Source organism: Silene latifolia, unplaced genomic scaffold (genome assembly GCF_048544455.1).
Source record: "Silene latifolia isolate original U9 population unplaced genomic scaffold, ASM4854445v1 chrun_scaffold_16, whole genome shotgun sequence".
NCBI lineage: Eukaryota > Viridiplantae > Streptophyta > Magnoliopsida > Caryophyllales > Caryophyllaceae > Silene > Silene latifolia.
The window spans coordinates 3,458,052-3,482,026 of record NW_027413123.1 but is presented as its reverse complement, the minus strand read 5'-3'; the positions used below and the strand labels follow the sequence as shown (position 1 = coordinate 3,482,026).

The 23,975-nt window shown below is 35.8% G+C and overlaps 1 protein-coding gene across 1 annotated transcript; it reads right to left on the bottom strand.

Annotated features, from left to right (window-relative positions):
* Positions 1-239: 239 nt before the first annotated feature.
* On the bottom strand, positions 240-21,067 carry LOC141637311 (uncharacterized). The gene is made up of 4 exons (XM_074446870.1): positions 20,797-21,067; positions 925-1,220; positions 628-819; positions 240-539 (listed from the first exon to the last, which is right to left on the bottom strand). The coding sequence occupies exons 1-4, from the start codon at positions 21,065-21,067 to the stop codon at positions 240-242; spliced, it is 1,059 nt and encodes a 352-aa protein (XP_074302971.1).
* Between the last annotated feature and the right edge of the window lie 2,908 nt (positions 21,068-23,975).

Sequence of the window (23,975 nt, the reverse complement as noted above, 5' to 3'; positions counted from 1 at the left end):
TTGTTCAATAAGGCACCAGACACGAGGTTTTGACGCAATGAGGGTACAAATAAAACATTGGTGAGAGCAAGTGTTTTCCCCGAGGTGAGTTTGAGAAAGATCTTGCCTTTGCCTGTGATCATTGCAGATGAAGAATTACCCATGTAGACGCATTCCCCATCAGCTACCTCCTCGAACTCAATAAATAATCCCTTATCAGCACAGAGATGCCTGGAAGCGCCAAAGATATCAAGACCCATTCAAAGAACATTACCCACCAGATTAGCTTCCACAACCACAGCAGCAATGACATCATCAGTCATAGCAACATTGGCTTCAGCAGTTTTCTTTTCAGTGCACTGGTAGGCTTTGTGACCAGTTTTCCCACAAACATAGCAAACTATGGGACCCTTTGGTTTCTGAATCTTAGCAACAGGTTTGGTATGCTTCCCTGGACCATTCTTCTTAGCTGGACCCTGGCTCTTACCCTGACCAACCTTGGCCTTACCCTTACCCTTGAACTTCTCGATTGGACGGACCACCGGACTCAACCAGATTAACTTTAACAATGACAGAAGAAGCATTCACAGGAAGACTAACAGGTTGGTCCTTAAGGCGATTTGCCTCTTCGGTCCTCATGTGTCCTACTAGTTCTTGGAGAGACGGATCTTTTTTCTTATGCTTAAGGTGGTTCTTATAGTCAGACCAGGAGGGAGGAAATTTCTCTAGCAAAACATTAGCCACAAAAGTGTCATCTAATTTCATACCCTCATTAACGACATCAGCACATAGGTTCTCGTAGACATGAACTTGTTCCATGATGGGTTTCCCGTCAGCCATCTGAAATTGCAGCCACTTACCCACAACATATTTCTTTTTCCCCGCATCATCAGCCCCATACTTGGCCTCTAAGGACTTCCATATCAGTTTGGAAGACTTATGAACCATAAATAGGTCAAAAAGGGTGTCAGTCATGTTGTTTAGAAGCTGACATCTAACAAGTTTATTGTCCTTATCAAATTTTCTAATATCCTCTTCGTTTGACTTAACAGCAGATTTAGCAGGAGGGGTGTTCTCTACGGTCTCAGTAATAGCAGCCTCTTTAACAGGAGCAGGCGGGTCACTAAACAGTACATAATCAATTTCCAGTTGTTCGAAAAACATCAGCAGTTTCTGTGACCAACGTTTATAGTTATGACCGTCTAGTTTTTCAAGTTTAGTCAAATCAGGAAGAGTTTTTGCTAAAACAGACAACATGTTACAGCAGTAGACAACAATAAATAAATAGTTTTCAAATTGTTGGCGTAAACAATTAGTAACAAAGTAAAAGAAGGAAATCAGAAGAGATATAACCCGATTTGTAGTGCCGTGGTAGAACCCACTGCCTTGAAAACTATTTCTCCGGTACGACCGTGGTGGCGATCAGCTAGTGCCGGTAGTTCCCCAAGGTTAACACTACAGTCCCCACGCAGTCCCGCCCACTCGGAACTGTGAGACTTGGAACGAAAATAATTGTCTTTGCCCAGAAATTATATACGAACAGAAGAGGAGAAAGGAGGAGAGTGATTGTTTTTTGTGTGTTTTTCCAGTGACGATTAAGCTCTTATTTATAGCAAAATAAGAGCAGTTAAAACGCACCCACTAACAGTCACAAAGACTGATTAAAACCGCACATGTCAAATGAACATTACTGATCCTATAACCCTAAATCTTTCTGCTAGTCATTCCGAGTGTTGAAGCTGGTTGCTCTATCTATAACCACTTGATTCCTTGTCCTTCCTGATGTACTGAAACATTGCCATGATGCTCATCTAAAGGATACTACTACTAACTACTTTCAAAATTTGCTCAAACTGGTAATGCGAAGTTGTAATCCACAACCAATCAGCAATGTTCCTTTAGACTAACTGACTATATTTTGATATAGAGCAGATCTGCTGTGCCATATCATCCTTGTCTGCTGCAACAACTAGAACAACCGCTTAAATCGCAAAAATGAACTTGATTAGCTAATATAAATCATCCTTTGAAAGTTTACATAAGTACAATAAAACAGAAGAAACATAAAAGGGGAAAAAAACAAAACGTGATAAATAGTCAATCCAAAACCTTATACTTGTGGATGTAAGATTATCCACTTTCACTAGTCTTAAACCCGTGCAAATTGCACGGGTATGCTCTTTAAGAAATTGTTACTATTAAAAAAATTCAAGATGAAATTGTATATTAATACTGTATTAATTAATTATCTCCTTTTGAATTTAATTATCTTTAGAAATAAAATTTTAAAGTAAAGCAGTAATATCACCCTACTTTTGTTTAACAATTTTGATCTCTAAATGTAATAATTGAGTTATAAAGAGTCATGTTTAATTAAGATCTTAGATAAGGATTATAATTTCATTTTGCAATTAGCATAAATGACATGTTAGGGTTAATTAGCTCAGTACTTGTAATTAGCATAAATGATACGTTAGGGTAAATTAGCTGAGTACTTGTTGTAATATGATATGTTCTTTTGTTAGCTAAATTTGAACTTCTACTCTAACTTGTTACTCGGGTGCTTAAAAAAGCCCGACTTTGTATAAAATGAAACAAAATTATTTGGATGAAATTAACATAAAATTATTGAAATTGCACAGGTTTGATAATTTTGAATAGTTGCAGGCTTCTTCAAATTGTTAGACCGCTTTTCATTATTGAAACCAATGTACAAAACAAAATGGAAATTTTGACCCGTGCTTATTTAAAATGAGAATTTTGGTCCATATTTTAGTATAAATTTTTAAATTAGTAAAACGGGCTATAATGAAATTTTGACCCGTGCACGTTTAAATTGATATAAATCAAACTGTTAAATATTCTCACCCATGAAATTATCATATAAATATATGATAACAAAAACTAAACGATAATGTTACATAATAAATCTCATTAAAATAAAATAAAAAGTTGCATGAATAATCATCATATTCACACTATTTGAACAAAAAGTAAAAATAATTGACAAATTACTATCTCGAACTTTCATTTGTATTTGCAATGTAATAGGCCATTAAAGACGATATGCAATCACAAGTGAATGTGATGGAAATTAGTTTGAGTGACGTGTTTAAACGTCCATAAACGTTGCTATGATTAACAAAAAAAACCATGCCCAAAATGTTGCTATTGGTCCATAATTTTTTTTTTTCATAAACGCATAAATAGAAGTAGGCTAAGTAAATAAATATAAATACGATATTAATATTGAATATGATTCATTTTAAAAAAAATATATACATTCTTAGTTTTTCGCCTAAGAAAATGGTATAAGTAAAAGACGGCAAACATAGTTTGTTTTTAATAAAATATTCTAACTTAATATGACTTGTGACCCGTATAACCCAATTGACAATTCGTATTTTATTTAACCGTATTTTAACCCGACCCTTTTAACAGGTCTAATGGGACATGATTGTTATATAGTTAATCTTGTGTTGTTGTAGAAGATAAATGTTGCGATGGATTATTGTATCTGCACAATCATAGCTCACAAATTCTTGTTTAAGAGTATCTGTCTTGGGCTTAAGAGTTAAGACAGATTAAATAATAAGATAAGTCAAAAGGAAAATGCATCAAGAAAAGTAAAAAAGTTGTTTTACATGCTCAATTGGATGTTACTTATCCGTTTTAATGTTAAGACAAAGTAGAGCTATTCATGGGTCGTTTTGTCCATTAAACCCGACTCATCCCGCCCGCTAAATAAGCGGGTACGGCAAGGCATTTTAAGAAAAATATAAAGGCCCAGCCCATTAACCCGTTCCAAACCCATTAACTCGCTTGTCCGTGGGCCAAAAATCAAACATGAATCTGCCTATATCCGATCCAAGCCCGTATTTAAACACCTCTAAAACAAAGATACAATATACCAAATTGATAAAAAGTTGTACATTGGAAGGACAGATTAAAACAAAGGTACATTATATATTAAATGAACTATGACACACTCGGCCAACTTAAGACCTTCAGCCCAAACTATTGACCTCATAATCTCGTATATTCCATGTTCACTTTAACCCTAATTATATACCCACCTTCGCCTCATCCACCTCCATGTATATCTTCCTCAATCTCCCTGACTTTATCCATTCATATTCTCTTCCTCCTTCCACCTCCCTTAACTTCAGCCGTCGCATCTTTTATTTATCCCCTTCTTTTTCATTCCAGTTTAACCCTAATTCCATTTATCACCATAAAACTTTGTTCTGAAGCGATTTCGTGTGGAAAATCGTTTACTTTCACTGTTAAAAGCTTGAAGTTTGTACATTTACTCACTACATGAAGATTTAAGTCTGCCTATTTTTTTTCTTTTCTTCTTCTTTTTTAAGAAAATTAAGTTTGAAAATAATATAGGTTTCAAATTCAAATGTCGGTTGTTATATGATTATTCAATCAATTATATAAATTTTATTATTTATGATTCTTCAATCAATTATATTAAATTTGTAAATTTTATTATTTCCGATTCTTCAATCAATTTGTATATTAATTCAATTTCTAAATATGTGTTTTATAATTTATTTATTTTGATACGCAAATTTGTGTTTTATAATGAGCTAGGCAATTTGTTTTATGTGCAGCAAATTAAATCCATGATAGAACGTGGGTTCCATAAATTGAGCAAAAAAAATTGATCTTTGAAAAGTTGACTTTCAACCACAAAGCGACACCTCAGCTCTGTGGTTGTTCCTTTAATAAATAAGATTTATAAGAGGGACCCTATTCGTCTATAGCTATAGATCGATAGTGTTCGTTTATAATGAGAATTTGTGAAGATTATAAACTTGCTTCACTTTGGTATATGTAGGCAGTAGCCTCTACCCCATCTGCCTGGAAGCAGTACTAAGATTTTGGAAATGGATCCTCTCCATTTCCTTTCTCTCCATTTCCTCTGACAATCTATTTAAATAATAATTACCCCTTTCATTCTCATTTTCCCTTTATTTTTATGCGTAAATTTAGAACCGTTAGATGTTGCCAAAATGCGATCCGTACCATTAATAGGTACTTGCCTCTCCATTTCTTTTTAGGAAATGGAGAGAATTTGGGCTCTAAGATTTTTATCACTTGTTAATTTTCCCGTTCATACTGTTCGTGCATTTCTTTATTTACCATCCCATTTTTGTATTTGTTATTTGTTCTTGAACTTTAATAGTTGCGTGAGGATAAATTCATCTGACAACACAGATTACTTGACTTCTGAGAGATTATATGTTTATAATGTTACGAAGTTCAGAATGTGAAATATTTTTGTAGTCATTTGGCGTTGATTTTCATATGTACTTTTTCACTTGTTAATTATTTGTCCAACCTTTTATTTTTCATTTTTTTTTTTTTTTTTTTTTTTTTTTTTTTTTTTAGGTAAGAAAACTAGGTTGATCCTCTAGGGTAGGACCAACCTATCTCATCCTTTCGAATGAGGGAGGTAAGTTGAAGCCACTGGCTATCAAACCACCTCGAAAGAGTTGGACATGAATGTCCAATCTGAAGCCATGAAGTCGAGAACCTTGTTGGCTTCACGAAAGCAATGTTTAATTATCACTTCATCGAAAAAATGAAGGTCTAATTTCACATCCTTGATAATACTAGAAATTTCCCACGGAATTTGCCAAGTACCTCGAATCGAGTTAATAACACATAGGTTATCACCCTCCACAATTAACTTTGAGATTCCTAAGTATTTAGCTGCTAAAATACCTTCTTTTAAAGCAAGTGCTTCCGCAACAAGGATACTATTGGATCCGCACTTTTTTGCTCCCAACAAAACGACATTACCATTGTGATCTCTTAAAGAATATCCTAAAGCAGCTTTATTACCTTCTATTCTCGATCCGTCAAAATTTAGCTTTAGGAAACCGTTTGTAGGTTTTTCCCACCAAATCTCTTCCTTACTAGAATTGTTTCTAGCTGACTCTTCTACCTCGGGATTGTTGAGATCCTTAAATCTAGTCACATTCCATGTCTTAGTGCTATTATTACATAAAGTAATAAGTTTGCTGATACTTAAATTAACATTATTAAAGATAATATCATTTCTATGGAACCATGCATTCCACCAAATAAAGATAATCTTTATAAAGTCATCTTTTGAAATTAAATCCTTGAGATAATTAAGTTTCGTTAGAAAACTTTGACTTATAATAGTATCATAATTTAACAAAAACTCGTTGAAACTAATAATGTTCAGGTCTTGGATCACAGACCCAATTAAGGGACATTCGTAAAAGAAATGATCTTTGTTTTCAATAGGGTTGTTGCACAGAACACAATGAGGTGGGACATCAATATGACTCTTGAGAAGTCTACTTTTTGTTGGAAGGCCGTCAACACAGGCTTTCCAAAGAAAAAATTTCAATTTAGGAGGAATATTCAATTTCCAAATCCACTGAAATTCACATTTGTGAAGAGCTTGATCGAACAAACCTTGCGCTAACCAAGTTGCTGTTTTGGTAGAGAAATTTCCATCTACGGACAACCCCCAAATTAGGGTATCTGGAATATCATTATGTGGCACTGGAATGTTAGTAATCTGATTAACAGTATCGTTATTCACTAAACTGGATAATTTACAAACATCCCATTGCTTGTCTGAGGTTATGAAATCTTTAACCAAAATATTAAGATCACGGTTACTATCATCATCAACCATACTGCTTGTAAGTGGGTGTGAAAAAACCCAATTATCAGACCAAAACTTAATGATGCTACCATTACCTACCTGCCATCTCAGTCCTTTTCTAAATAGAGTTCGAAGACTCATTAGTTTACGCCATTGCCAAGAAGAGGCTGAATTAGGCTTATGATCAAATAGTGAACAATTTCTCAAGTATTTTTTAGATACCACTTTGACCCATATACTTTCCTTATCCATAAGAATTTTCCATAAAAGTTTCATTTGAAGAGCTTTATTAGTCGCTTGAAAGATTTAATTCCTAAACCACCAACCGACTTTGGTAAACAAACTTTATGCCAACTAACCAAATTAGGAGAACGCTGGGAAGGATTCTTATTCCAAAGAAAGTCTCTATTAATCTTATCTAATCTATTATGGATCGATGAAGGGAGGAGGAACCTTTTATTTTTCGTGATGGTCCACAACTCCGCATCCTTCATTATCCCTTTTAAAATACTCCCATCATATTTACTCAATAAGCTGTTATGTTAGATTTTGAACGTTTAATATTTTTTGGCTAAATTATCAATAATTTCCTTTTAAAATACACTTTTTAAAATTTGCTCCCTTTTAAAAAAACATTTAAAAATTACACCCAGAATAATGCAAAAATTTAAAAATTCTACCAAAACCCCATTTTTACATTTTTAGGACAAAAATGCCCCTAAGTTTCTATTCTCATATAACGAATATGATTGTGGATTTTGGGTGGAGGATTGTGGTGGTTTACCGTGGAGTCCTTAGGTGGTAGAAATGTGGGTAGAGTTGTAATGGAGGTCGATAAACATATGAGAAATAAAAAAATGAGGGGCATTTTTGTCATAAAAATGCAAAAATATAGGTTAGGGAGCAATTTTTAAATTTTTGCAATATTTTGGGTATAATTTTTAAACGTTTTTTTTTAAAAGGAAGTAAATTTTAAAAAGCGTATTTTAAAAGGGAGTTTTTGATAATTTACTCTTTATTTAATGATACTAATGATACAAGCATGTCCTTAAATATACAAAAAAGAGCAAGATTAATACAACTCTAATGATCCCATCAAGTGAACAGCACAAAGAGATGTGTGATCTACAAAATATAGAAAAGACGAAAACTGAAATCTAACAAAAATAAATACAACACGTAATTTGGAAACACGTAGCAATAAGGAAAGATATTATTTAGTACTAGCTTAAAACCGTGCAAAGTTGCACGGGCATTGTTTGGGCTAGGGGTGTTCACCGGTCCAAAACCAGACCGGACCGGATGAACCCGCGGACCGGATAACCACATATCCCAAGACCGCGGACCGGACCGGACCGGTTAGGAGGAGACCCGGACCGGAACCCTTTAGGTCCGGTTTTTTCCGGGTTTGGACCGGACCGGTACTAATTTATAAGGCAAATTTAGTTTTATTTTTTAATGTGGACCGGACCGGACAGGACCGGAGACCGGTCACCATATTTTTTGGGACCCGGAGACCGGACCGATATGTATCCGGTGTGGACCGGACCGGACCGGACGGTCCGGGTCGGTCCGGTTTGCCGATCCGGACCACTTTTTGTTCACCCCTAGTTTGGGCCAAAATTCACTATTTGATCTAAGGTACGTGGTACGAGACGAGTGGGTAATTAATTAAGCAAATGGACCCATGTCATACATGGGGGAGTCGGGCCCATGGACTGAAAGGAGAGAAATATGGATAGAAGACCGAAGACGGGTACGACCCATGAAGACTAGATCCTATTTTGAGAAACAAGACAATTAAGTGGAAAACCCTATAAATTCACTAGGATTTATTCACTATAAATACAAAGAAGCAATGAAGAGAAGGGATGTATGGATCATCCACACAAGGAAACACAACACCGCCAACATACAAAATTACAAATATTCATCAGACGACGCATAGCCAAACTTATGTACGAAATACAGGAGTTATGCCCATCACCCATGATCCCCATCATAATCCAATCATTACCTAACTATTAGCATGATCCCACAATGATGATCTCATCATCATTAACCAATCATTGCACCATCATTACTTACCAAATACTCCAACTACAAACATGCGTATAAACCAACAAATACCCAGTAGCATCTAATTTGAGCATCAACAGTCTGTTATGCTCATACGTGGGATTACCTACTTGTTATCAGATCTGGGTTTATTGTATATTGTACCCGAATTATCATATAGTGGGTTATTGGTGGGATATCTATTAGGATAATAGGTCCAATATTAGGCCCATTATTAACTCAGACCGGACAAATTCAACTGAAAAACTTTCTTTCGTCCATTTCCTGTTTTGGCCCATGAAACCTGTGTCTTTAGCCATACGAGAACACGATATTACGTTAAATTTAACAACGGGCAGGGCCAAGATTGAACGGAGGAGAAAGAGTCCACATCAACAAAGCCAAGAGGTTCCACTCTAAAGCCAATTGGTTTTAGAGTGGAACTCTCTTACTAAGTTGTGACTCTTTCTCCTCCGTTAAAATGTGCGGCGCCTGCCCGTTATTAAATTTAACATGGTATCAGAGCCTCACGCTCTTGAGGCCTAAAACACGATATTCCGCCGCCTGCCGGTAGGCATATGATATACAACGCCTACCGGCGGGATTTCGCTATCAATTTCATTTGACTAGTACTCTTCAGATCTTTTTTCTAGATTTCAAAAAAAAAAAAAATTACAGTAGAAAATTTTTGGTAAAATTGAAAACATCACGCCATGTAATGCGGTAATGGCAATTTGATAGTTATCAATGAGTGCTGATTTATTAATCTTGCCGTTCAATCGTGATGGATGTTTTCCAGATCCAAATTTCTCATATCCCCAAAGATTTTTGGCCGAAACAAAAAAAAAAAAAAATTAAAAAATAAAAAACATCTCTTTCTTTTCTTTTGAGATTTGATTTAAATTCTCTTTCTTTGTTTAAGTTGGTATTTAAATTGATTTATTTGGAGTTCGAAAAACTTAACGTTCTCCAAATCTTGAAATTAACGGATAATTTTCCGTTCTATCGATATTTGTCAGGTTCGATTAGGGTTCCTGCAAATTAACTCATACTTTCGACGATTGAATGATGTGATTTGATGACAATACATAGACGATATATATAATAGATAACGATACTGTAAACCCTAGACGGTAGCCGCCCTAATGGGCCTAATATTGGACCTATTATCCTAATAATATCGACTCCCTCCACGGTTGTTTCTCACATCGGATTTTCCCCGTCACCAAAATTTCGTGTCATTATCTCTTTATTTTGTCCTTTACTTTATTTACATCATTATTTCGTCATAAATCACATATAATTTAACCTCCCGATACGAGGCTAAAAAGAGTAGGTCACTTTAACCCCTAACGAGATAGAATATCGTGTTTTGACAGTTTTTGACAAAAACAGTTTGGCGCCCACCGTGGTGAAAGGATTCAATAACCCTCAAAATAAACTCTTTAGTTTTATATCTAATTTACTCATTAACATAGATGATGATCTTATGCATGCATAACATAAATAAATCAAAGACTAAGAATAAAGTTTCTTACATTAGTGAAATCGGTTTAAGGCCACAAGTAAGAACACCTTTCTTACTTGTTCTTGAGCTCAAAGTAAATGGATTATCCTCCTTGTCTCAATATTGTGAGAACCTCCTTTCAATTGCACCAAGACAACCCTTAAATCTAATTAATATATTAACTAGATATATATAATTAGGGATCTTAAAATTAATCTTATTATTATTTCTATTACTACTTTTAGTAATTTAAATATAAGATTTTGAACAATATATTTTTCTAAAACTAATTTTAGAGAGAATGTGAGAGTAGTGAGATATTCAATGATGTAAGAATGAATTAGAGAGAGATATAAAATGAGAACTTATGCTCATTTTTGAAGGGTGGCCGGGTAGGGTGAAGAGAAGGGGCCAATGCATGGCCTTTTCATAATTCTTTTTGTCTTGCCCAAAATATGTTGGGCTTAGACTTGTAAGAATAAGCAATGATTATGTTTTTAAACAATTTAAAACAATTGACCATTTCTCCCTTTTAACCCTCTAAAAACCGGTGCACATTGCTAATATGGAGTCTATTTTATTTTTGTCAATTGTCTCTTTGTCATATAATGTGTAACATGTAACATGTAACATGTTATTAATAATATTAATGCATATTTAACAATTAAATATCATTACATATATTAATTTGATTATATATAACAATTGGCTAGTAATTCATGATTACAAGTGTATAAAGTGGTCCATGTTAATATAATCTATAACAAATTGTAATTAATTAACCGATCATTCTTAATTTAATTATTTCATAAACAAAGTTTTAGTAATATATAACATTTTATTTACTAAAACGAATCTCATTTAATCGAATTATAATAAGATTCATATTCTCACTCACATATGTAAATTGTTCAGGAATTAATTAATCTGTATCATTATACAATTAATTAATATATCTATTAAGGGAATTGTCCTTCAGGTGTGACCTTAAGGGATCAACTGATCACCACCGTCAAGCGACAGTAATGCCAAACTCTAGTCAGCCAATCATTACTGATTAATGTTGATAAGTTGACGTATAAAAATGAATCATCCCTTTATATATTTTTATTATGAGTTTTAATAATGTGATCGCACTATTGTCGAGGACACATACTCCAACAATCTCCCACTTGTCCGAGACAAATGTGCGTCACCAATTCTCTTGTCCTATTACAATCTCCCATTCAATGCAAGGTGTCTTGCAGGTCGTTCTTGCAAGTGATCATATCAAGAGTGGTTTCCTCGATCTGGAGAGTAACTGTCTGACCGGAATTATCTGCCGTAGATACCTTCCGAGCGTGGCCACACATTTTCAGTTCACTACTCCTCGAGTGGCCCTGAGATTATTAAATAACCCTGACAAGGGGGTGGACAATTCCTATCGCATTATTCCCTTTGTTTAGCCATAGCTCATCATGACCCAAAAGATGCCCATTAGACCTCATTTACGAAAATCGTAGAGCATAATTTAAAGTTACTCAGAAACTGTGCCAACTTGGGCGAATAGTCTTTAGTCAAAGAATTGACTCAAAAGAATACTATAGTAGCTCTCGCCACGACCAGGCTATATGAATTACCAGAACTCTATAAGCGGTCGCAGCCCGACAAAGTGTCTCTTACAGTCTGTCTATGTGATCGACTGGTCACCTCTTATGACCCTATGGCACTTGAACTTGCCATTAATTGACTCACAATCTAGTCACTTAGAGACGTCACCTCATATAAGTAACCAGGGGCAATTACTATGTTAATCCAGTTCACTTTAATAGGGTCCAATGTTGTCTCAACAACCTATTTAGATATAATAAGGTAATAGATGAGTTTAAGAAACTCAAACGATAAATACGATTATCACATATGAATAGTCAATACCTTATTACTATTTCATATCTTATAATCTAAAGTGTATATGTTTCACATGTCAAGGTGCAATAAAAGCTTGGTCAGTGGATATACCATGTATCCATTCAGTCCAACTTAATGAATTGCTATTTCTTTCTATTCAATGTCATTTCTAATGTTATGAACTTTTCTAAGTACATGTCTAGATTTCTTCATAGACTTTGGCTCTTTAACTTGAAAGATGCTCCCACTGTCATCATATAACTTGTGATAAAACATTTGGTGAAAGGAACTACTTATAGTCCCTTTATAAACCACCTTATCACAATGTACTCAGACTCTATTTGTAGAATTTGCAATGATTGATACTAGAACACTTTTCTAGTCACTTATTCCTAAGTCAATAAAATTAGCCTAGGATTTCAATAAATCCTTATAGGTTTGGATACTAGAGTTTGTGTAACCCTTCAACACACAACTTAGTATGTTTTCCAAACACAAGAACTGATCCTCATTTCTTCTCCGGAATCATAGTGGATGTTCTTGAAGGCTTTCAAATGACTTTTATACGAAATAACTTGTCATCGACTCATTATGCTCCAAGCATATTATTTATCATGGCATGTGCATACATTGGCATACATGATCGTTCTAATGGCGGAAACATTAGCAATTGATATCATGTGATCAACAACTCATGGGGTTTAGTGAATGACTATGACTCTATCATAGTAATTCCACTTTCGTTTAAATGAATAACCTCATCAACCTATGTTGATATTAAACTGATAAAGAATCTTATCAACATAAGATACTTATCTACGTGCCAACTTAAAATTCCCTATATAATGATAGATTTGGAATTTTAAAATGCAACATGTCTTCTTTCATCGAGATTTGAAAACAAAAATAGTCCTTCATCGACGGTAGTGTTAGCATGTCATCCTCAATGATATTAAAATTTCTCCCACTGTCTTTCATGTCTAAACATGACAATATCGACTCCCACTTAAATCCATGTATACTTATGGCCTCTTGACAACGCGAGTAAAACCATTTTCTTATCACATAACTTGAGATGATCATTGCAATTTCTAAGTGTTGATTAAAACCTTGTGTTAATGTCACATACACACACCCTTTTCTGAATACCTATTTAGAAATTGGTCTTAACATATAACTTGATTATTCACACTTTGAGGTGTAGCAATGATGATATGGATCTTAGCGTAGTTACTCTTTAACTCAGCTTTGTAGACAACTTAATGTTTATCTATGCAACTCTTATGCACAAATTTCACTTTGGTTCATTAGGCTCTTATGTAAATTGAATTGAATTTTTCTTGATACAACCACTTCATAATCTTTATTGAAGAATTCTTCTTTTTGGTCTCCTCACTAGTCTTGAGTTTAACCTAAGAAGCTTTCTTTTGGTCTCCTCACTAGTCTCGAGTTTGACCTAAGAAGCTTTCTTTTGGTCTCCTCACTAGTCTTGAGTTTGTTGCTAATTTTCTCCCACTCTATCTTTTGAAAAATACGCCTATTTTATCGAAAGATAGCTATGTAAGCAACAAACATTTTTCAAGAGTAAATGTCGCACATTATGACCTTAATAGATGACCCTCTTGTAGTTGACATTGTAATCTAGTAGTAAGATAGACAAACCTTTATAAGATAAAGGATTGGACTCATATCCATGTCTTATACAATTTTAGGGTCTTAAGATCTCTCATAACTCGTATGGAGTCTTATAAGTGGTTACAAGTCTTAATTATAAGTGGTGTTCTCAATTGGTTTATAAAATTCTCTACCTTGAGTTCAAATAACTCTATTTGACTTTTCAATCGTTCTATCTTTTCTCAAATAAGATGTGATATTTAGTCATAAAAGCATAAAAGGGAATCAAATTCATGGCTTATGATTTCATTACAATGATCCAATCGTTGTAATTCTTTTATGATTAATTTAAGTTAAATCTATTTATGTTGTTGATGTAAAAAAGTGTATAATGATAAGTTTTTAGAACAAAGAAAATTCCATAAACCGAATGACTTGGGTTGAAAACCAAGTCATTATAATCATACAACCATTGTCTGAATAATGGAAATAAAACAAATTTCCATGTCCAACACGGAAATCTAAACGAGTTCTAAAACAACAAGTCAAAATACAATAAAACTTAAGAAGACAATACAAAATAAAAGCCAAGCTTCCATAGGTCTTCTACCATGGGCGGCTACCCTAGCATCCCTTTGTCGAAGATTTTCTTCAAGCTTGCTTGTCCTTGCCTTTGTCTTTGCTCACATGCCCTAAATACATTAAAGAGGGTGAGAATCTCAACTTGTATCTTAATACCAAGGTTGGGATTTATATCAGTAACACAATCAATTAGAGAATTCATTACCTACTGGAGTCACACGTCCAGCTTTGACATCTCCTAGATACTTTGGGCAATTACGTTTCCAATGGCCCGTACCACAACAATAGTGGCACTTATCTTTGGAAGATGCACCCTTTTTGGGCTTGGATGAGCTATTCACAATAGCTTTCCCTTTGCCCTTGTTGGGAGTGGGTTTCTTATCCTTTCTAGCGCTTTTCTTGAATTTCCCCTTGCTCTTATCATTAATATTGAGCACATCCTTGGTCGTATTTACATTGAGACCCATGTCTCTCTCGGCTTGCACAAGCAAGTGTGAAATTCATGGAGAGAGGTTTTCAAGTTTTGCATATTGTAGTTTACCCTAAATTGTACAAATGCTTTGATGAGATTCAAGGAATGGAGAACTCCGTCAATAACGAGTTGTTCGGGAATTTCAACATGCTCAATCAATTTGAGCGTTTCAACATGCTCAATCAATTTGAGCACATGAGGGCTCACTTTTTGACCCTCTTTGATGTTGAGCTCAAAGAATGCGGAGGCCGCCTCATATTGGATGATCCTAGGAGCTTGTGAAAACATGGTCACAAGCTTGGTATAGATCTTGATATGTTCATTTTATATACACTTTTACCCCTCATTTTAGCTCGGTTTCTGTTGATTATTATACTTTAATTAGTGTATTTTTGAGCTAATCTTGTGTTCTAGGTGTATGGTTGTGTTTGTTATATTTTTGTAGGAATCTAAGCATTTGAAGGCCTTTTCCTATCATTTTGTACACCAAGTCCACTTGGCTAAAACAAAGACTAAGTGTTGGACTAAGCATGGAGTATTGAAGTGGATTTTGTATGAAGAAATTGGTAGATCAACAAGTTTAATTCAAATGTTATCAAAAGCAAAGTCAAGCCCAATACAAAAGTCCAACTTGAAAGTGAAGGCATTGGATGCTATGGAAGCTTTGGATGCTAGGAATGTGAAGCATTAACCGGGTGATTAATCGCATCATTAATCACCAACTTTGGACGCCCTTTGCAATTAAGAGGAAAATTAAGGGAATTATGCCGGATTACCACGACCCCGATCGGGGTTGCATGCCCTTTGGTTTTTTACGTTTCTTTATCCTCTCCTATAAATAGGAGAGGTGTTCCAAGGTTTTAGGCATCTCATTTTTACGTCCAAATTTATTACAATAAGCCTCAAGCATTATAATTTCTCTCATTAGTTTTCTCATTTTTAGTTTACAATTTGTTAAGCATTCCCTTAGTTAATCTTTCAACATTTTGTACTTCAATATATTCTCAAGCATTTGATATTCAAGCTTTTGGTTATTTGTTATTTGTTCTTCCATATAAGTTCTCCTTTATAAGGTATTTCTAATTCCAAGTTTACAATTTACATTATTGTTTTAGTTACCACATAGTTATTATAATCAATATCTCATTTCACATTAGCATTGTTCTTTTCACATGTTATATCATCTAATTAATATAAATCTTATAACCATGTTTACTATTTCTTATAATTTAGTTTGCAATTTACATTTTAGTATGAGTAGCTAAATTTCCTAGTCTAAAGGCTAGGGGAGCCATGCAAAACCAAATATATAACATGTTTAAATAAGTTTATAATAATATTGTTCAATTGTTTCCATCACATGTTTGTTTTGTTACGCTTAATCTTTGATTATCGGCCGCAATCGTAGATTAAATTTGTTCATTCGTTCTAAAGTCGAGAGGCACGGAATTGAATTAGACTAAGCATGTATGGTAGGACGACTTAGTCATGGACGAGAGTTTTTCTAGGACCCGGTCTATGGTTGATACTAATGCCGTAAGGTGGGTATCTTTAAGCCTAAACAATTGACAAAATTATTAGTACCAAGTTTATCATGTTCATATGTTTACCTTTGCATGAGTGACCCGAACCCTTTAGACTCCCTTTTATTATATTATTTACGTTGTAATTTTTATTAATCATCAACCAAACAAACCAAACCCAAATCGTAATCGACCTTGATAAAAATCTACGCATAGCAATTCACGAAGTAATTCCCGTTTCCTTGTGTTCGACCCCTATTACTATATTAATTCGTGTCTAGGGAAATTATCTTTGCATAGGTACGCGATAAACCTGTCAGATATCATAGGCGGTGCCTATCTTAATAGCACTCCTTTGGAGATCGGCATCCATAGAGAAGATCAAGACATTCTTGATCGCGGCCGATTCCTTTAGGTAAGCCTCATAGGCCTCCCTAACCGCGGCGGTGGATCTAGTAGTAGGTATAGCGGGAGCGACTTCGGTAAGGTAACGAAGCTTGTCGTCACCTTCCGCGGCCAAGCGAAGTTGCGCATCCCAATCGGCAAAGTTAGCCCCATTCTTTTCAAGTTTACATCGATCCATAAAGGATCAGAGCCAAGAAGCATTGGTGAGAGGTGGAGCGGTTCCACTAGTAGAAGCGGATGAAATCGGAGTTGTCATTGCAAATTAATCGAAATTGACTACAAAAAGGAAATGAAGGAAACAATTAACATTTATCATTTTTACTTGTAAACATTTTAACAAGGTTTTAAAGAAAATATGCATTTATATAATGACCTCGCACCTAAATTATATAAACGATTCCGAGATCCATTTTTATACAAACATAGATACGGGAAACCGATACAACCCATACTTGCATAAATTTGGTGAATTAACTCTTTAATTGATTCTACTATTGAATTCTCGGTCGATGTATTTCATAAATTCCATCTCTAGCTCCAGAACATAAGACTAGTCTTTATATCCTGTTGAGTCCAACCAAATTTCGCGTGTAATAACGTTTTATTACCCCACTTACCTAATGATAAATGAAAGTACCCCGGGGAACCGAATCTACCCCAAATGTCAAAGGGATTCATGAGTCCTACTATTTGGAAAGGCTAATCTCAATTTTAAATATGTGTGAGGTCTTGTCGATTTATTATCTATCATCTTTGAGTGAACTATGTCGATGAATACTTGATAATTATAATTGACAATAGTCGATATGACGATAAAATATGCATGTGTAGTTATGGCGATTTGGCAATGCATGCAAACATATAAAGCAAGCAAATAAAGAAAACAAAGTTCCTAGTATGACCTTTCCTAAAATAGAAAATCTTATATTCTATTACATATTCGGAAACCAACTCCTTTGGTCCCTTGAATCTTCATTTGGCACGCCTCCCAAGGATAGACACCGTCTCGATCGGAACTCCTTTCCGAATGACACTGTCTTTGGGAACTCCGGAATTACAAATATTTAAATAATAAAATGTACATGGTACTTACTATTATACATTTGTAAAATAAAATGTAATGAAATAAAATAAAAGTGATACGAGATCACAATAAATTACAACCGAATTAATATTCCCTTACATTACCGGTAATATAGATTAAACTAAGGCATACGAAGATAAAATTACATAATTCAAAATTATATAAATAAAATATGACATTCATCAATGAAATATGCAGCATTATAATATGTATCTAACATGCCAATTTATGTGCCAAATATCCCTATTTAACTTATATCGTAAATATAAACCGGTTTTATGGATATTCGCAATTTTAACTTACTAAAATTACACAAAATAATACTAAAATCAAATTTTAGTCCAAGTTAATTATCCTAACCTTTTAGGACTCAAAAATTAGACATTACTCAATTTTTGACAATAATTCAACTTGATTTATCAATTATGCTCACTTTCGACCTTAATATCATAACCTTTTATGAATAAATCCAAATTAAATTACAATAATTTAAAAATTTGAATTTTAAATTTTTAAACATTCTGGAATAATTCGATGACTCTCATAATGTCAAAAATCAAGGTTAAAATTTTCGAATTTATTTCGCGAAAAATATAGTTGCATTTTATCGGTTTTATCTAATAGAATATCTAAAGTATATGAAGATTAATCTAATTAATGTTCCAACTTTAGATATTATATGTGAGATAAAAATGAAACCTAAAATAATTTTCTCATGCCATTTAATTTGTTTTAGCTATTTATGCTAAAATAGTCACTATTTATGTCATTTTTAGACTAAAAATTCATAAATTATGCAAAATTTATCAATTTCATTTAAAATTTTACACACGGTGAGTAAAATGTGCATGTGACAACATACTAAAATTTCATGGCCTATATCGAAGTTTAACTAATTTTAACCATTTTACCTCAATTTATGTTATTTTTATCTCATAAAAATCATAAATCATGCAAAATAAATCAAATTTATACGAAATTTTACATACAATAAGTAAAATATGCATGTGAGGTCATATTAAAATTTCAAGGTAAGAAACAAAGTTTAACTATTTTTAGCATTTTAATTACCATTTTATACAATTAAATGTAATAAAATTACTAAAAATCATTAAAATGAGCCAAAAATTATCATAAATCATCAAAATGACCTAAATACATTTTAGGACCAGAATACTTAACATGCAAAATAATTTCGTGGCTTAATCATATAAATCACTCAAGTTTTAATTTAGTCGGAAAAATTAAGCCGATTATGCATGCAACAACCTAAGCGCTCTGATACCACTTGAAAGGATTCAATAACCCTCAAAATAAACTCTTTAGTTTTATATCTAATTTACTCATTAAAATAGATGATGCTCTTATGCATGCATAACATAAATAAATCAAAGACTAAGAATAAAGTTTCTTACATTAGTGAAATCGGTTTAAGGGCACAAGTAAGAACACCTTTCTTACTTGTTCTTGAGCTCAAAGTAAATTGATGATCCTCCTTGTCTCAATATTGTGAGAACCTCCTTTCAATTTCACCAAGACAACCCTTAAATCTATTTAATATATTAACTAGATATATATAATTAGGGATCTTAAAATTAATCTTATTATTATTTCTATTACTACTTTTAGTAATTTAAATATAAGATTTTGAACAATATATTTTTCTAAAACTAATTTTAGAGAGACTGTGAGAGTAGTGACATATTCAATAATGTAAGAATGAATTAGATAGAGAAATAAAATGAGAACTTATGCTCATTTTTGAAGGGTGGCCGGGTAGGGTGAAGAGAAGGGGCCAATGCATGGCCTTTTAATTATTCTTTTTGTCTTACCCAAAATATGTAGGGCTTAGACTTGTAAGAATAGGCAATGATTATGTTTTTAAACAATTTAAAACAATTAACTATTTCTCCCTTTTAACCCTCTAAAAACCGGTGCACATTGCTAATATGAAGTCCATTTTATTTTTGTCAATTGTCTCTTTGTCATATAATGTGTAACTTGTAACATGTAACATGTTATTAATAATATTAATGCATATTTAACAATTTAATACCATTACATATATTAATTTGATTATATATAACAATTGACTAGTAATTCATGATTACAAGTGTATAAAGTGGTTCATGTTAATATAATCTACAACAAATTGTAATTCTAATTAATCGATCATTCTTAATTTAGTTGTTTCATAAACAAAGTTTTAGTAATATATAACATTTTATTTACTAAAACGAATCACATTTAATCAAATTATAATAAGATTCATATTCTCACTCACTTATGTAAATTGTTCAATTTTAAGGAATTAATTAATCTGTATCATTATACAATTAATTAATATATCTATTAAGGGAATTGTCCTTCAGGTGTGACCTTAAGGGATCAACTGATCACCCCCGTCAAACGACAGTAATGTCAATCTCTAGTCAGCCAATCATTATCGATTAATGTTGATCAGTTGACGTATAAAAATGAATCATCCCTTTATATATTCTTATTATGAGTTTTAATAATGTGATCGCACTATTGTCGAGGACACATACTCTAACACGTGGGGCATGGTGATCGATTTCTATAGCCAAGTTGTCATCAAGTCAATTTCCGTTGTCATGTTTGTTAGCGAGCAAGATCTCATCGCTATTTATGGAGTCAGCAGTAGATCTGCTCCCTAGAAGTTATCCGGATGCCTGCAGCAGACCGCTCCCGTGATCCTCCGTGTCCCGCAGCGACCGCTCCCGTGAAGTCCCACCAGAGACCTGCAGCAGATCTGGTCTCTAGAGTTCCTCCTGAGTCTGGCAGCAGATCTGGTCCCTGGAATTTCTCCAGACGCCTGAGTCTGGCAGCAGATCTGGTCCTTGTAATTTCTCCAGACTCCTGAGTCTGGCAGCAGATCTGGTCCTTAGAATTCTTTCGACGCTGAGTCCGATGGCAGCCCAGTCCCTGAATTCCTTCGACGCCCGAGTCCTAAAACGATCCGGTCCCTGAAATTCCTTCAGACGCCTGAGTCCTGCAGCAAACCTACTCCCCATAATTCATCTAAATGCTTGCAGCAGAACTGCTCCCCAGAGTTCCTCTGGAGTCCTATAGCAGATCTCGTTACTAGAGTTCCACCAGCTTCTGTCAGAGCAGGAATGATCAATCCACCAGAAATCAGCAACATTGTACAAGCAGCAGGTGCGCTAGCAGAAATATTCACTATAACTGCAGAGCGGCGCAGACTCAAAGGTACCAGGCTGAGAGGTAGATCAGAATATCCAGAATCTATGGACGCGAAATCCCTAGTCGTCATGGAGATACTCCAGATGGGAATGCGCAACCTGACTAGGCTATATAGCAACAAGCTGCAGAGAGACAATCTGGAATATGCAAAGGATTAGATAGACAGAACTTTCAGGAGCTGGTCACCAGACTCCATTATGGAGGCCTGACATGCAGCCACCCTTCCATGGGCCCAGACTACGTCAGGTAACACATTATCTTCTGATTCCGTTGGAGTTAAAATTCTCCTTGCTGCAGGAATTTCACCCAGCAAGAACCAGAATGACAATATGACGCCATTGCCACACAACTCCAGTAATCAGTAACCCTAGAGGACATACCTCTATAGGAGTGTCATCACGGAGGTAACATTTGTGGTATTACTCCGCCTGTCCCTAACCCTCTTGCAGGATTAGGAAGCCTGGTCGACAGCCAGGAGAGAGGTAAAATATCAATACGAACAGGGCAACCTAGACCACCTGCTATCACGTGAGGGCAAGGTTTAGTAAATTATGCTCCACGAATCAGGTTCTACCCTCTATACTTCCTATTTGTCCTAGAATAATATACGTGATAACAGGTGGACCAGAACTGTGCGGCCTAACATACTAAGCAGCAAAAAAGGCTTGACATAAAAATAAAAAGAGATCTCCTAGAGTCCTCCTACAGAGTCAGCCATGGGAATCTGCCACCTGTCACATTCGACGAGGTGGATGCTCATGGCACGCAGGGGCACCACCATGATGCTCTCATCATAACGCCGTACATAGAAACTACACCATGAGAAAAATTCTAGGGGTCACAGTAAACTCAGTCAACATGGGTAAGCTGGACCCTGAACTAACAGTGCTGACAGGTTCAGAGTATACAGGTAATCTTCATCAACAATTGATTGAATTTGGTAAAATTAGCATGGATTATTTTGTTTGGTCTCATAGTGATATGATAGGAACCAGACCAAATATAGCCAGCAGGCTGGACCCAGCCAAGGCAAAAATAATCAGAATGCTGACTCCAGCAACTCTAAGCAACTATCACCCTCATAGGGTCGTCAGCCAGCAGTAATCAGTTTGTACGACAAGTCTCCTAGCCAGGCTAGAACTCGAGAAACATCACAAAACAAAACAAAACAAAACAGAAAGGTCCAAGCCTCGAAACTGACAAAAAAAAGTCCGAACAAGCTAGGGGAGAGATATATCTAACAAGATCCTTTTCTAAGCAGCTGTAATACCAGCTCCACCATCCAGTTCTGTTTGATCTCTTCTTGTAGGAACTAGCTCTGGCTCAAGGACATCAGCAGCCTGAGCAGCATTTTAGGGGAGCCGACCTCATCAGCATCCAGAATCAGGTCCCCAGCACACTGAGATCTAGCAGAATAAGGAAGTCTCGACCAGCTGCCTCCTCTCAAATTCAGGAAGCAGGAGGAGCCAGAATCGGAAATTCAGGAAGCAGGAGGAGCCAGAATCGGAAATTCAGGAATCAGAAAGCAGGAAGTAGGAAGTAGAAAGTAGGATGCAGGAGGGAGCAGAGTCAAAAATTGAGGAGGCAGGAAGCAATCAGCAGACACCAGAACGACAATCTGGATTAGTTGTCGCAACAACCCTTTCAGCCAGTGACCCAGGCAGCCAGAATCTAGCAGCAACTTGAACAGGGAGCATCACCTAGGAGCCAGAAGCGAGAGGGGGCAGATGGAGGTTATTTTATGACATACTTCGGAGGCACCAAAAGCTCGATTGGGCGGAGAAGCATGAAAGACATTCACGAAACTGAAACACTATCTGAGCGCACCACCTCTGCCTGGTCCCCATACCTATCACTGGCTGAGACAATAGCCAATGTCATGCTGGAAGCCAGAATATTACTTCATTAAGTCTCTACATCCTGCAGAGACCAGGTACACACCACTTGGAAAACTGGTTCTTGGACATGTTATTGTCTTCTATAAATTGCGTTCTTATTTTTAGTCTAGTAATGTCCATGTGCTAACTGACTATCCCCTGAAAGCCATTATGAGTAAACCATAGATATCAGGAGGGATGACCAATTGAACGACACATCTAAGTGCTTACAACATGAAATCTGAAACCAACCTTGAGGGAGACATGCGACCTATAGTTGGATGCAGCGCACTGGTAAGGCCACCACTATAAGGGGAACAAGAGTAGGTCTGGTACCTACAAGAAAAGCAGGACAAGCACCTGATCGTCAGCTTGCAGTGCTCCTAAAAGTCAGACGCCTGCCAGTCAGGCGCCTGAAAGTCTGACGTCTGCCAGTCAGACACCTGAAAGTCTGGCGCCTGACAATCTGACATCTGAAAAAGTCGGGCACATGAAAAGATCAGAAACCAGGCAGGTCCCTGGTCGGTAACCAGAACCTTGTTGGACCCCCTCACAACCCTGGGGCAGCACTCAACCCAGGCACATACGCTGCTCCTAAGGTAGCTCATCAATTCGTGATCTCATTACAATATTTATATTTTTTATAACTACTACCTTGATCGTCGGAGGGTCGTTGGCTATGCCATCTGCCAGCCCTAGCAGAAATATTTCTTGCAGGACCGTCAATAAATTCTCCTGGCAGCTGAAGTGGTCACACGGGCTCCAGAACCTGCCACTCTTCCCCCAGATCAAATGGAGCGTCCTCATGCGAAATGCAGGGCGCATAACGCTGCCTACAGAAAAATTTCTGCCTGCATAAACAACCTTCTTGAGTGCAGATCAGGCCACCTAGCGAGCAAGACATGTCGCTCCGCCAGCAAACGTTTTGCCTGCAAAAACAACCTTTTTGCGTGCAGATCAAGCCACCCAGCTAGCAGCTTGCAGATCATCTTGCTTGCAGGATACTCCGCCTCCTAATGAGTATCAGATCGCTCTGCCAGCAGGATCCCAGTGACAGGCGTCTGGTCCTCAACAGGATCCCAATTTCTGGCGTCTGATCCC

What these genes read in the sequence shown, in the direction of transcription:
- LOC141637311 (XM_074446870.1), bottom strand. Translation starts at nt 21,067, where the DNA reads ATGACGACTAGGGATTTCGCGTCCATAGATTCTGGATATTCTGATCTA. An exon ending in CCCTTTTTGACCTATTTATG is followed by an intron (nt 820 to 924) that starts GTTCATAAGTCT and finishes CTGCAATTTCAG; the next exon opens with ATGGCTGACGGGAAACCCAT. An exon ending in ATCCGTCTCTCCAAGAACTA is followed by an intron (nt 540 to 627) that starts GTAGGACACATG and finishes TCATTGTTAAAG; the next exon opens with TTAATCTGGTTGAGTCCGGT.